The sequence below is a fragment of the Drosophila biarmipes genome, chromosome 3R, assembly GCF_025231255.1.
Source record: "Drosophila biarmipes strain raj3 chromosome 3R, RU_DBia_V1.1, whole genome shotgun sequence".
NCBI classification, from domain to species: domain Eukaryota; kingdom Metazoa; phylum Arthropoda; class Insecta; order Diptera; family Drosophilidae; genus Drosophila; species Drosophila biarmipes.
Genome location: NC_066616.1, coordinates 19,988,663 through 20,001,398, shown reverse-complemented (window position 1 = coordinate 20,001,398; position 12,736 = coordinate 19,988,663). Strand labels below are relative to the sequence as shown.

Here is a 12,736-nt window from a genome sequence, read left to right as displayed (position 1 = left end):
AAAAACTTTAATTATCGTCTTCCAATAGAACGCATTTTTTATTTTAAAAGTGAACAATTCTTCTAATTTGTACTGAACTCAATTGGGAACTATCCAAAATTGGTATATAGATAGAATTACATTTTTTGGTTTAACACAATTTAGTCTTTAAACGAAAATGTAATTTTTTTAGTGGTTAGATAGTGATTTCATTCCTGTTCACAAAATTCGTTCTCAAAAGTGCTTCCTCCACTTTTCACTTATGTATGGATGGAAAGCACTAGTACCCGCGAAGGCGAATTTCTCCAGGTAGAAGTCGCAGCTCGCGTGGTGGCCGTTGAGACTTTCGATTGTCGCGCATAGATATCCGCAGGGACACCCAAGAGTGTACATTTCCGGACGACAAGTAGCCTGGTGGGGGGCCAGGCCGCAACTCATCAACCGGCGACAGGTGGGGCACTGGCCCTTCTTTACCGGCTTCAAGTCGTACTGTCCTCTCTTGATATTCCGAGCAATATGCATCCACAACCCCATCATAGTTTCCTTTTTTCCTTTATCGAAAGCCACAAGAATCCCTTTCGGGTCCTTTTTTTTGGAGACTTTCTTCTCCTGGACTTTTCCGTTTCGTTTGCTTTGTGTCGGTTCAACTTGATGGCGCATCGGTTCGGACTTTATGGCCAAATTCTGCTGTCTTTGGTATATTTCATTAAAGTCCCGCTTTTCCGGTGGTTGGGATCCTGGTGGGGACACTTTATAGGCGTTTTTGGCACGTGCTTTAGTTACATCATCCTGAATCTGAGACACCTGTCCCTTCCGTTTACGATTAGTCGATTCAACTTGATAACGCATCGGTGTAGACTTGATTGCCAAATTCTGTTGTTGTTGATATATTTCATAAAAATTCCACTTCTCCCGCGGTTGAGATACTTCTTTTTTAATGATAGGAGAATCTAGAATGCTCGATCTGGTGTGCTCTTGGAATAGCTCCCCCTGACGTGGTGCAACAGGAATCACTTCTAGGAGAGTAGAAAAGTTCACTCGCCGTCCTAGTGCCGCCCTCTGACATGGTGCAACAGGAGCTATTTGTTGGGGAATCGGTGGAGCAACTTGCCGAGGTGATCGCTGCTTTTTTGGCTGGGAATTCGAAGGACCCACTCTCTGATCTGGTGGAACAGCTACAACTCTTGGTTTATTATGTTGTTGGGGTGCTTTTTCGTGAGCTGGTGCCATGAGAGCCACTTGGTGGGGATCGGATGGGTCAGTAGGTGCCACATGCTGCTGCGGTGTAGGAACATATCTGGGATTACCGGGTCCCGAGCTCGCCTCTTGCTGGTGTGGGGCAGTCGGTGGAACCGACTCTTGGTTAGTCGAAGGAGCATTGGGCTCACGAGCAGTCGAAGGATCGACTTGATGGTTTCGCTGAGAGGTTGCACTTCGAGCTACTTGCTCTTGTGCCGGAGTAGCCTGTCGAGGAGCCACGTGCTGCCAAAGTATTGAAAATGATGTCTTATTGGGTAGGACCACATTATCCGCGAGGAAGAGCAACTTAGGACTCACCTGGGAATGTCTTCCAAACTGGCGAGCTGCCCTTTCCTGCAGCAGCATATGATAGCAATGCGAAATACAATTAAGTAAAGACATTCTTAGATACCAAAAACGGAAAAAGATTTGAGCAAAAGCGTGCGTACGGCGCTGCACTTGTGAAAAAGAAAGCCTTCATAAATTCTGTCATAAATTCTGTGCATGGCCACACTATATTGTTCCTATCGATAACATAACCAACAATTAAATTTAGCTATTTTTTAACGAAAAGAATTTTTTAATTTATTATCCTAACATATTTTATATATATTAATTTGCATGCTATCTTAGTTTTGTACTCAAAACCTTGGTTTTATGCCTTCAAGTTTCCAATTCCCTGATCTTCTGTTTAAAATTGGATCTACAGGCACTGCTGGCGAATGGCAGCCAAGCGTCAAAGCCCGACAGCACAGGTCTATTCATGAGGGCCCACAAGAAAGGGAAACAAGGGCTGGGCGACGGACCTAAGGCCACCATCTGTGGAGATGCATGTTTCCCATACAGATGATTTTCAATTTCCATCTGCTTTAACATTTGAAATTTTTCCGGATTTCGAGGAGGAAATATAGTTCTCCGACAGAGTTTTTTTTCAGTCTCAACCAGGTGTTTTGTAATTAAATATAATTTTTCGTCTATTGTAAGGCACTTAAAGAGAAGAGTTGGATTTTTATGATATTAATTTCAATAAATTATACGCAGTGTTGTAATGAATGAATGTGTCATTCAACGGAAAGGCCATTGCCGAATTTGAATGCAAGAAAGGGTGGCAGCACTGTCTTAGTTGTCATTGCTGTCACGTTGATAACGTAAGAAAGCATTACTTAACGTCATCCCAGGGCTGAAAGCGTAAAGGACAACGCAACGAAAGTTTTGGAATTTAAAATTATGATCAGAAAGAAAATTAATATAACTATATACAGAGAGCTAACTAATTATAACCAAATAAAAATAATAAATAAAAATTAAATACAACAAAATTGCGGCTTATTAGGTGTGGCAAGTTTAAAATTTATATCGTGAGAGCAAATATCACGAAAAGCACGAACAGGATACGGCGACGACGGAAGAAGAAGCACAAAGCAGAGTGAAAAGGAACACATGTTCGCGCAAAATCGATTACTAAACTTAACTGAAAAACTGAAAAAAACGGAAAACGAAAAAGTACAGCGCTCTCGGCAATTAGTTGAAAGCACACTGCTCCCGGAAAAATAGGAGAAAAGGGTTTCCTGTAAGAGCCAGGACTCCTTGGAAAATGGGTATTACGGAAACGGCAGGCACAACCACAACAACAACCGGAATGGGAGCGGCGAACGCCGTGGAGGGCAAACAAATCCTGTCGCTGGAGGCGTTCCAGGATATCTTCAAGCGCGTGGAACCGGAAGTGCAGATTGATGCCTTTGAGGTGAGCACTTTGGCGGGGGCGGCTAACCTGCGGTTAACTTTCGGTTATGACATCATCTGCCCCCATCTCCCATTCCAGCTGACCCAGGGCTCCGACCGGGGAGACAACTATACGGCCGCCCTGTATCGCATAAAGCTCACGGGAAAACGACGGGACCTCAAGTGGGAACAGAACGTCATCTGCAAGGTGATGCCGGAGAGCGTGGTCGCCCGAGAGGCCTACAAGAGCGACAGGCTCTTTCGGTTAGTAATCCTTCTTCCATGTCTTTTCTTTGATCTTCAATTGTATCCCCAAAATTTCTCTTTTATAGCAATGAGGTGGAGTTCTACACCACCATCATGCCGGAGCTGCTCAAGTTCCAGGCCAGCAAAACTGACCAGGACACGCCTGTGTTCAATGCCATCCCAAAGTGCTATTCGGCCAGGCATGATCTGCTTATAATGGGTAAGTACCACTCCTAGTTATTATTTAAAATTACACAATTTACCATCATTGTTTTTTTATTTTTAAGACTATTATTAAGTTGTAATCCACTTATTAGGTTTTTATTAAATGTTGCAACAAATCTCCTTAATCTTCCCCAGAGGATCTCCGCGAACGGGGCTTCCAGATGTCCGACCGCCACAAAGGCCTCAGTCTGGAGGAGACGCAGTCCGTCCTGCTGCAGGTGGCCCAGCTGCACGCCCTCAGTCTGGCCTACAAGTTCGAGAATCCGCTGGCCTTCAGCAAGCTGTGCAGCGTGATCAGCGAGGGCATCTTCTGCACGGACAACACGAGTTGGTATCGCAACTACTACGAGCGCCTCACCAAGAACGCCATCCAGATGGTGTCCGAGGTGCTGCCCGCGGACTCCAAATATGTCCTGGCCATCAGCAAATTTGCCGAGAGCTCCTCCTTCTTTGGCCGAATGGTACAGCTGGCCAGCGCCGAGTCGCCACTATCGGCCATTTGCCACGGCGACTGTTGGGTCAACAATTTCTTATATCACTATGATCCGGAGGATACGCAGCATGTGCTGGAGGTGGCTCTGCTCGACTTCCAGCTGATACGCTACAGCTCCATTGCCCTGGACATTGCCAATCTGCTGTACTGCTGCACCACCAAGGAGATGCGGGACGCTCAGCTGCAGAATCTGCTCAGGACCTACACGGAAGAGCTGTTTCGATGGCTCCAAATCCTGTGCACAACCTTGCCCGACCACTGCGACACATTAGAGAAGCTCCAGGATCTGTAAGGATATGATAAGGATAGAGAGATGAGTTCATTGATGTAATCCTTCTTTCAGTTTTGCCGAGGAGCTGAAGACTTACGGACGCTTTGCTCTGGGCCTGGCCATGGACATCCTTCCCATCAGCACTTGCTCCTCGGAGGATGCCCCGGATATGTACTTGAAACGAAGCGACGAAAACGAGGAGGATGTGGGCGCGCCTACGCTCAACTTTCCACCCAACGACCTGTGCCGCCAGAAAATGTCCGAGATAGTCATCGACATGGTGGATCGGGACATGCTCTAGGCCCCACTGCAGCGGAAATGGAACGCCTGCTGTCTGCCCCAAAAAACACCAATTACCAATAATATTCCAGCTCAGATAGCGTGCTCCAGTTGATTCTCACTTAATCCCTTAGTTATATGCGAGTTAGTGAATATTACCAGTAGCCTAGCAGGACTTTGTACGTTTAGGGTACTAACCACCGCTAAAGTTTATGTTACGATTCCAAGGCAGCCAATTCCTTGGCCCTGCGTCCCAGATAGAACTTTGTGTAGTCAGAGTTAACACTTTCCCGTATGATTAACTTATTTTAACCCTAGTTTTTAGTTGTGTGCAAACCAATCGATGCCAAAATAGTTTATGATTAGAGTTTTTGTACTTTTTGCTTCGCATATAATACCCTTTTCTCAAATAAGAATCGAAATATAATACTATGGAAATGGACGCGGGCACAGGGCCCTGAAATACAATAGGAATTGTGAGAGCGCAGTATTTGATCTAGCCGTAGCTGAAATGAACAATACATTTGTTTAAATTAGCTCAAAAACCCAGACAATAGAAAAGGCATGCCTAGGCGTATTGTGTTTTTCTAAAGTATTCTTTACAGAAAGTAATAAACTTTAAATGAAGGGTAACAAGCCTTGCCTTAAGTTAGTAGTCCGCCTTGGCCGTCCACGTGGCTTTGTTGCCCATGACGCCCTTGTCGCAGTTCTCGCGCAGGAACTTCAGGCCAGCCTCGATGGATCGCTCGAGTTCGGCCTGGGATTTGGCCCGTTTAGCTGCAGGCGGTGGGGAAGAAAGGTGCAGTCCAGGAGGTGGAGGTATTGCAGCACCCTGGCCGTGAACGGATGTGCCGGGCTCTTCATCGTAGTTATCTTCCTGGTAGGTGGTGTAGTTGCGCCGCTGAAACTTCTTCTCCTGTTTGGTGCTGTGAAAGTTGTGAAACTCAGGCTCCTGGCCGCTGTGCCACGACTGAGATGGGGGCGGTGGCATGCTGCTAAAGTTGCTGCGCTTGAGGGGAACCTGCTCCGGCATGGGTGCAAACTCTTTCTGCCGCTGGGCCCGCTGCTTCTCGTTCCACTCCTCCTGAGACATGGGCAGACGTTCGGCCCTGTAGTTCCACTCCTCCTCGGGTGATTCGTCGCCATCTGAGTCACGTCGCTTGCGCACACCAGGCTTATCTTTGTCCCAATCACGGACATGATCCTTTCGTAGTTCCTCCAGTTCAGCCTCCTTCTTGGCCTTCGCTTTCTCAATGGCAGCCTTCTTTTCCTGCTCCTCCCGCTCTCGCTCTGCGGCTTCGGCCGCTGATTCGGCCTTCTTTTGCTGCTCCTCCCGCTCGTACTGCTCCTTGCTGATGGGTGGCAAACCGTTGCGCGCTCGAATCCTGTTTTTGGCGGCAAGCACGCGATCGGCTACGAGGCTGTCCCGCTTGGCGCGCATCTCGTCCCGCCGCGTCTGCTCCGCAGTTGTTTCCTTGCGCGCCGTTTCAAGGTCCAGCTGTTGCTTTCTGCGCTCCTCTTCGTCCGTGGAAAAAGCATAGTAGCCAGCGCCGTGGGTGCGTGCCTCGTCGAAGAATACGTCCTGGTAATGGACATCGGGTTTGTCGACATTTTCCATTTCCTTGCGCTCCCAGTTCAGGCGCTGCTCATCGTGCTTGGTCATTGTGGACAGGGCATCGCTGAAGACGCTCTCCGAGGGTCGTGGCCCAAAACAGGAATCGGCATCGTCGTCACTGTCGCTTTTGTGGGCATCGTCCTGATTGCGACTGCCTTTCGTATCTATCATCCAGTTGGCCTTGGTCTGATCTATGCGCTCTGGCATGCTCTCCGCCAGTTGTCGGTCGCGTTTCTGGGCCTCCTTCAGGTCCTTTCTAAGGCACTTTCTGGTGCGGCCTAGGCAATCAGTGTACTCCACCTCGTCATCGTCCTGGACTTGGTCGTCATCGCTGGAACTGCTGCTACTGCTGCTGCTCAGCCTCTGGCGTTGATAACTCCTTGGTGGGGGCTGCTCTTGGCCCGCCTCCTGCTTTTTGCGGTTGAACATCACGAGGCAGTTGTCATCGGAGTTGAGGGTGCCGCCAGAGCGGCTCATCCGGTCGTAGAACTTGCTCTTGGCCTCCAGGACACGCCTCGACTTGTCCAGCTGGGCATGGTCCTCCGCCTCGTACACCTTGGCGCCATCGTTGCTGCTCCCGACCTTTTTGTAGCCCCGATCCTGGGACTCTCCTTTGTCGCTGCTGCTTTTGCTGGGCCGGAAATCGGTGGTGGACGCCTGCGTGGCCTTGGCCACCCTGACCTCATGCTGCTTCCGCAGGAGTTCCGCCTTCAGGCTGAGCAGCGAGGATAAGTTTACACTGATGGCTTTGTTTGGATCGTTCATTTCATAGCAAAGTGTAAACTAAAATGAAAACAGCTGTAGAATAAGAAGAAGAAACAGCAGCTGATACACTAAAAGAAAATCCCATTTACAAATTGCTTAAATTATAGTTATTTTAACGTTATTATTACATTTCATTTTATAACTTACACATCGCAGTTTTCTTCATAAAATATTACTAGAATTTAGTTAAAGTTGTATTAATAACAATTAAGCAACAGTTACAACAGGATATTTGTTTTTATCTGTGTAACTATTCCCCCCATACGAACGGTCACACTAAACGAAGTGCCAAGAAGAAGAAACGTGTTTATTTACCTTTTGGAATGTCGAATTCTGGAGAGGATTTCCAGGTGGTAACGCGCAAGAAATGGATGGCCCGCAAGTGCCTGAGGCGGCGGGATCGCCACAAATCCGAGAGCGATTATTTAATCGACTGTCCGGACGTGAATGTGGACAAATTTCAGCCGTGAGCAATGCTCACTGAGCATACAAAGATTATCCAAGGAACTGTTCCTAAATATAAAAACACTTTCAGACGCCTCGAGAACTTGTGCGCGGAGATGCGCCAAAGCGACTACTTCCTGGTGGCCATGGAAGCACTGCAGCAGCAACTGGATGGGATTAAAAATGGGCCGCTGGAACGCATTGTCTGCCTGGGTCTGGGACCCTTTTCCCGCACCTACCATGCCCTGCACCAGGCTGCCTTTGTGATAGAACTGCAGCGCCACCACAAGATCAAAGAGGCCCTCTTCTTTGACCCCGTATTTAGGGACAGCGAGAAGGAGCTGATCCGCATGTTCGATGGATGTTTAATGAGCGAAGACTGTGCGGGCAAACACGAGGCGACGGTGCCCACGCTCTATTATCTGCCACACTGCCCCTACGCCCTGATGCACAACATCTTGTGGTCCAACTGGAAGCTGGATACACTGCCCAACGTCTTCCTCATCTCGAACAGCTTCGAAATGCTAACGATGACGCCAAGAAGTCAGGATGACCACATAACAAGGATTGTCGGACATTGTAAAGAGACGCCACTGGAAGACGACTATGAACACCACAACGTATTTAATGACCTATCGCTGCACTCTTTCCCACCAAAAACCCTGCCAGCCAGAGATGACCAAGCTTTTTGGACACAGTGCGCTCCCTTGAAGGTGAACGAAGATGAGCTAATCACAGAAACTGAAACGACCTTTGCCGCCCTTAAGTTGGAATCGGAATAATTTAGGTTTTTGCTATTTAGTTTTCGTAAGGGTATTGCAATGAAAGATTTCTTTATTTTTAAATTTTAAATGGGAATTTCATTGTTGCAAAAGCTAATAACAAACTATTTACAATTCTAGTGACAGAGGCCTATAAATGCTGCATGATCAGCTTATCGGCAGGCTTTACTCCATATTTGTAGACCTTGTTGAGGCTTTCGGGGAAGTCGGGCAGTAGATTGTTGAAGTTCTCCACGTGATGTGTGTGTTGCTCCGTCCAGATGCCGTCGCCGGTGAAGTGAAACTCAGACTCGATCAGGTAGAGGATGAGAGTAAGGATCTCGTTGTTGCTCAGTGAACTGAAATTTGCCACTGGCAGCTGAAGTTCTACTTGGGCATCTGGTGATTGCAAAAGCATTATCTTTTCCTCAATGCGTTTGCTATGAAGATATGGTAAAGCATCACAAGAAATTCGGTTTGAGAATTTGATAGTACTCACATGGGATACAGGAGCAAGTGTATGTTGGCAAAAATCTCCGACAGCTTAAACTTTTTGCTGCGAAGGAACTCCAGACACTGCTTCACATGCAGCAGAGGTATGTGGCACCAGTTGGGATGGCGGGAGAGCAGATTGCGCAGCGTTTGCTTATCCTTGGAGAAAACATTACCCAAGTAGACCACTATGTCGCGACCTTTAGTACGATCTGAGCCATCTCTGGCAAATCTATAATAAACAATAGGGGTTAGTTGAAGGTTCGATATTAACAGAATTTAGTTACTAACTTGGCAAAAGCCTCTGAGCCGCAGGATAGGATGTGCAAGGAAGCACAACGAACCCTCAGCTGATTAAGGTAATCCAGACGCAGTCGCGCCTTGTTTTGGTAGTGCACCAGTCTCAGCACTCGTGGATTGGTGCCCAACACCTGGAACTCCTCGATCTCATGCAGATCCCTGAGTCGTTCCAGCACCGTTTCCGGTCCAAGGGTGAGCACCTCTAGGCAGCGCAGGATGGCGTCCTCACTAATGCCGAAGGCATTGACGTATTGCAGGGTTTGCTTCAAACTATCGCAGGAGGACATGAGAATCTTGGGCCGCCGGAAGCCGATTTCGCGAATATCCTGCGAGTCAATCGTGGGTATCTCCCGCAGGATGCGCCGCACATTATCAGCCTCCGAATATAGCAGAAAGATGTTCTTCCTCAGCCGCTCGGCGGGAAACTTGAGCTCGTTGGTCAGGAGCTCCACAGTATCCTGCACGGCGCGAAAGCTCTTGTGTCGGATGCGAGAGTAGACGCGCCACAGCTTCTGCAGATCACTGTCGTCCATTTGAAGGCGTTCACGCAGGTAGGCATTCAGTAGGGATTGACGCAGGCTTTTAAGCGTAATGCTTTCGTTGTCCAGCTCCCGCAAATCCACCGGTAGGTTGATGTCGGTGAAATATCCCGCCAGACGCTCCGCCACCTTCACGTCGAAGGGAATGAAGCTATGAGCTTTGAGGACTTCTATCGGCTTGTTGACCACCGTGACATATTTCGCCAGCGTTTGGACAGTCACGTTCTGGAACCCGCACTCCTGCAGCACGCTGTGGCGATTGGCCAGCGTGGTGGCTCCATAGTAGATGATCATGGGCTTGGCTATGATGTCATCCACGCTGTACTCCAGGGATTTCAGCGTGTCGTAGGAGTTTAGCAGGTCCTTGCGCTTTAATGTCTTCAGTTCGGGGTGCTTCTCCAAGGCGGCCACCCAAGCCCGGTAGTTGCTACCTAATAATGCAATGTAGTTGCTGTTTAGATAAAGTTTAAAGAGCTGACCTACCCAGATTTTTGGTCAAATAATGTGCATTTAGGGGCTCCTCCGGCGGCATCTCAATAATCGAGGGTTTCGGCAGCTTTGGCTTCTCCGGCTTACTGGATGTCTTTTTTGAACTGGCCATTCCCCGCGCCAACTGCCCCAGGCTCCGGGCCAGGAGCTGCGCTTGATTCTGGCCGCTGCGCAGCATACTTAAAGCATTTCCCGAGGTTTTATTTACAACAGACGGGGAAACGTACCAACGAACATGTAACTGACATTCGGGGCGAATGGCAACTCTCTTCTGGGTGAATAGTTAGCAACTAGTAATGACATTTGGAATTACCAATTAATTTATATAAACAAATATTTATTTATTTAAAAAATACTAAAATGAGAATCCAAAAACAGCAATAAACGCCTTTAATTTCTTATTATTTTATTTTTATAAAATACATTTAATAACAACAAACTAACATATATCGATACAAATATTTCCTTTAATCGATATTGCCACCAATGTTTTCACATCCCTAGCATACTTACACGTGCGTGCTTGCATTTTAGTTTTTGTTTCGCCTAGGTTTTAATTAAGAAAACATTTAAATATGTCGCTTTTACGCATCAGGTAAGCAGTATAACTCAAACAACCGAAACACAATCAAATGCAACCAATTTTGCTTCCAGGAAACCCAAAACCCGCAAGGGAAAAAAGGTGCTGCTGGCCAGGGAGCCGCAACTCATTGAATCCGCCCGCACAATGCTCTTTTTGGACGGACGCAAGTGCGGTGGCAACGTAAAGCTGTGCATGAAGGATCTGCAGACGCTGAAGAAGCCGCTGGTGAAGGTCCTAAACCGCAAGAACGACATAACTCCCTTTGACGATCCTTCCTCACTGGAGTTGTAAGTTCACCTAGAATCCATATCCAAGTTATGATACTTCATAGTAAACATCACTCTAATCCCCAGCTTGACCATGAAAAACAATGCAGCCCTATTCTCGTTCGGTTCCACATCGAAGAAACGTCCCGACAACATCATCCTGGGCAGGATCTTCGAGAACGAGGTGCTGGACATGTTTGAACTGGGCATCAAGCGGTATCAGGCCATTTCCGAGTTCAAGAACGAAAAGATTGGAGCCTGCGTGAAGCCCTGCCTGGTGTTTAATGGACCCAAGTGGGCTCAGACGGAGGAACTGCGGCGCCTACGAAACCTGTTCATCGACACTTTCCAGCGCGAGAAAGTAGAGTCGATTCGCCTGCAGGGAATCGAACACGTCCTCAGCTTCACGGTGACCGATGACATGAACATCCTGATGCGATCCTACCGCATTCTGTTGAAGAAGTCCGGCCAGAGGACGCCGCGCATCGAGCTGGAGGAGATTGGACCCTCAGTTGACTTTGCCATTCGTCGCACCAAGATCGCCAGCGAGGACCTCTACAAGCAGGCGCGCAAACAGCCCAAGCAGCTGAAGGTGGGTAAGAAGAAGAACATCAGCACGGACGCCCTGGGCAACACCAAGGGCCGCGTCCATCTGGGCAAGCAGCAGACGGGCTCCATCCAGACCCGTCGCGTCAAGGCGCTGCGCAAGACGCCCGAGGAAAAGAAGGAGACCCGGCAACGCAAGAAGGTTGCCCTCAAGGCAGCCGCCGCAGAAGCCCTTGCGAACTCGAAAGGAAATCCCTTTTCTAGTTAGATTTAGTTGTAATAAATTGGTCCTGATTAAATTAGCTTTAACAAGTGTATGAGTACTGGAATCGTATCTCAGTGTATGCCATCGACTATGTTGCGGATGCGCCGCGTCTTGGACTCGGCCAGGGCGTCCTCCAGCGTTTTGATCATGTGCACCAGGCTGCTGACATCGGTCTGTACTATCATATCCTTGCGATGTAGCCGCTCGTCCTCTTGCATGGCCTTCAGCTCCTCTTCACTGCGTCCGGACAGATCCACCGCCAGCAGTTCGCGGTTCTCGTTCTTCGGCTCGGTGTGCAAATATAACTTCATGGTCACCACCACCTGGCACTTCTTCAGCAGACTCCTCGAAGCTGTGCGCACCTCCAGTCGCCAGTCCAGGTTTACCAGCCGGTAGGCACGTATGTTGGCCGACTTGATGGAGCCCTCCACAAAGTTTCGCTTGCTGGTGACAAACTGTTCGAGGACATCCAGCACATCCTCGCCGAGATCGGGGAAGGTCTGGCGCAGGATGGCTTGCATGTTGACGCTACTACTTCCAACTCTTGTGGTCACGCTGATCAACAGGGATATCAGCGCTTCCACTGCTTGCTGGACGGCCTCCGGACTCTGCGAATCCGAGAACTTCTTGGCCAGCGCCTCGTAGCGGCCGGGATTGGGTCCATTTATCAGGTAATCGAAGGCGGATTTGCACAGCTCCACCACATCGCTGGCGGGTCTTTGGAGCAGGCTCAAGTGGTCGCGCTGTTGTTGGCTAAGCCGCAGAGATGACATCTTTGTGATTCTGTTTTGGTGTTAACTGATGGTAAATAAACTATTGTTACTGGGGAATTAATGAAGGAATTATGGTACGAAGGCTTACCTTCAATAGTTTTATTTGTGGACTACTTGAAACTCGTGTTTCATAACCGGAACATCACTGTAAATGCCTTATTTTTGTTAATTAATAAACATAAACAATCAGAGGGGGTAAGGTGATCACCTCTTCAAATTTTTATCTATTTAGAACTTCACTTTAAGGATGACACGCCACTTACTAGTTCATTGACTTTTGATTATATTCCTCAGTATCAATAGTTTAAGACGGTTAAAATAAACATTTATAGGGAAAACAAAAGTAAATAAATGTCTGCGGCTCAATTAAGTAGGGTGTTTGCAACCAAGCTGGCAACTCCCTCCGATTATCCTATTGATTGTTATCGATAAATGCAAATTCAA

The 12,736-nt window shown here is 47.9% G+C and overlaps 7 protein-coding genes across 10 annotated transcripts; 3 read left to right on the top strand and 4 right to left on the bottom strand.

Moving 5' to 3' along the window:
* Window positions 1-6: 6 nt before the first annotated feature.
* On the bottom strand, window positions 7-1,693 carry LOC122817798 (sporozoite surface protein 2-like). The gene is made up of 2 exons (XM_044091097.2): window positions 1,537-1,693; window positions 7-1,461 (listed from the first exon to the last, which is right to left on the bottom strand). The coding sequence occupies exons 1-2, from the start codon at window positions 1,618-1,620 to the stop codon at window positions 214-216; spliced, it is 1,332 nt and encodes a 443-aa protein (XP_043947032.1). The 5' UTR covers window positions 1,621-1,693; the 3' UTR covers window positions 7-213.
* Window positions 1,694-2,598: 905 nt separating this feature from the next.
* Window positions 2,599-4,927, top strand: LOC108025197 (uncharacterized). Its single transcript, XM_017095509.3, has 5 exons — window positions 2,599-2,962; window positions 3,041-3,204; window positions 3,273-3,406; window positions 3,547-4,192; window positions 4,248-4,927. The coding sequence occupies exons 1-5, from the start codon at window positions 2,813-2,815 to the stop codon at window positions 4,474-4,476; spliced, it is 1,323 nt and encodes a 440-aa protein (XP_016950998.1). The 5' UTR covers window positions 2,599-2,812; the 3' UTR covers window positions 4,477-4,927.
* Window positions 4,928-5,031: 104 nt separating this feature from the next.
* Window positions 5,032-7,262, bottom strand: LOC108025188 (coiled-coil domain-containing protein 174). Its single transcript, XM_017095499.3, has 2 exons — window positions 7,150-7,262; window positions 5,032-6,852 (listed from the first exon to the last, which is right to left on the bottom strand). Exon 2 carries the CDS (start codon window positions 6,832-6,834, stop codon window positions 5,104-5,106), a length of 1,731 nt encoding a protein of 576 aa, XP_016950988.1. The 5' UTR covers window positions 6,835-6,852; window positions 7,150-7,262; the 3' UTR covers window positions 5,032-5,103.
* LOC108023569 (SRR1-like protein) lies at window positions 7,126-8,126 on the top strand. The gene is made up of 2 exons (XM_017093164.3): window positions 7,126-7,300; window positions 7,370-8,126. Exons 1-2 carry the CDS (start codon window positions 7,158-7,160, stop codon window positions 8,058-8,060), a joined length of 834 nt encoding a protein of 277 aa, XP_016948653.1. The 5' UTR covers window positions 7,126-7,157; the 3' UTR covers window positions 8,061-8,126.
* LOC108025602 (transcription termination factor 5, mitochondrial) lies at window positions 8,076-10,115 on the bottom strand. Its single transcript, XM_017096140.3, has 4 exons — window positions 9,854-10,115; window positions 8,823-9,801; window positions 8,539-8,763; window positions 8,076-8,479 (listed from the first exon to the last, which is right to left on the bottom strand). Exons 1-4 carry the CDS (start codon window positions 10,035-10,037, stop codon window positions 8,191-8,193), a joined length of 1,677 nt encoding a protein of 558 aa, XP_016951629.1. The 5' UTR covers window positions 10,038-10,115; the 3' UTR covers window positions 8,076-8,190.
* Window positions 10,116-10,348: 233 nt separating this feature from the next.
* On the top strand, window positions 10,349-11,556 carry LOC108025415 (ribosome production factor 2 homolog). Its single transcript, XM_017095900.3, has 3 exons — window positions 10,349-10,454; window positions 10,514-10,729; window positions 10,796-11,556. Exons 1-3 carry the CDS (start codon window positions 10,435-10,437, stop codon window positions 11,520-11,522), a joined length of 963 nt encoding a protein of 320 aa, XP_016951389.1. The 5' UTR covers window positions 10,349-10,434; the 3' UTR covers window positions 11,523-11,556.
* Window positions 11,511-12,691, bottom strand: LOC108025425 (uncharacterized). Of its 4 annotated transcripts, none has more exons than XM_044094701.2 (3): window positions 12,501-12,691; window positions 12,381-12,447; window positions 11,511-12,317 (listed from the first exon to the last, which is right to left on the bottom strand). In XM_044094701.2, exon 3 carries the CDS (start codon window positions 12,290-12,292, stop codon window positions 11,591-11,593), a length of 702 nt encoding a protein of 233 aa, XP_043950636.1. In that variant the 5' UTR covers window positions 12,293-12,317; window positions 12,381-12,447; window positions 12,501-12,691; the 3' UTR covers window positions 11,511-11,590. The 4 variants fall into 4 exon arrangements, with proteins under 4 accessions (XP_043950636.1, XP_043950640.1, XP_043950639.1 ...); XM_044094705.2 differs by having other exon boundaries at window positions 12,381-12,437; XM_044094704.2 differs by having other exon boundaries at window positions 12,556-12,691.
* Window positions 12,692-12,736: the final 45 nt, after the last annotated feature.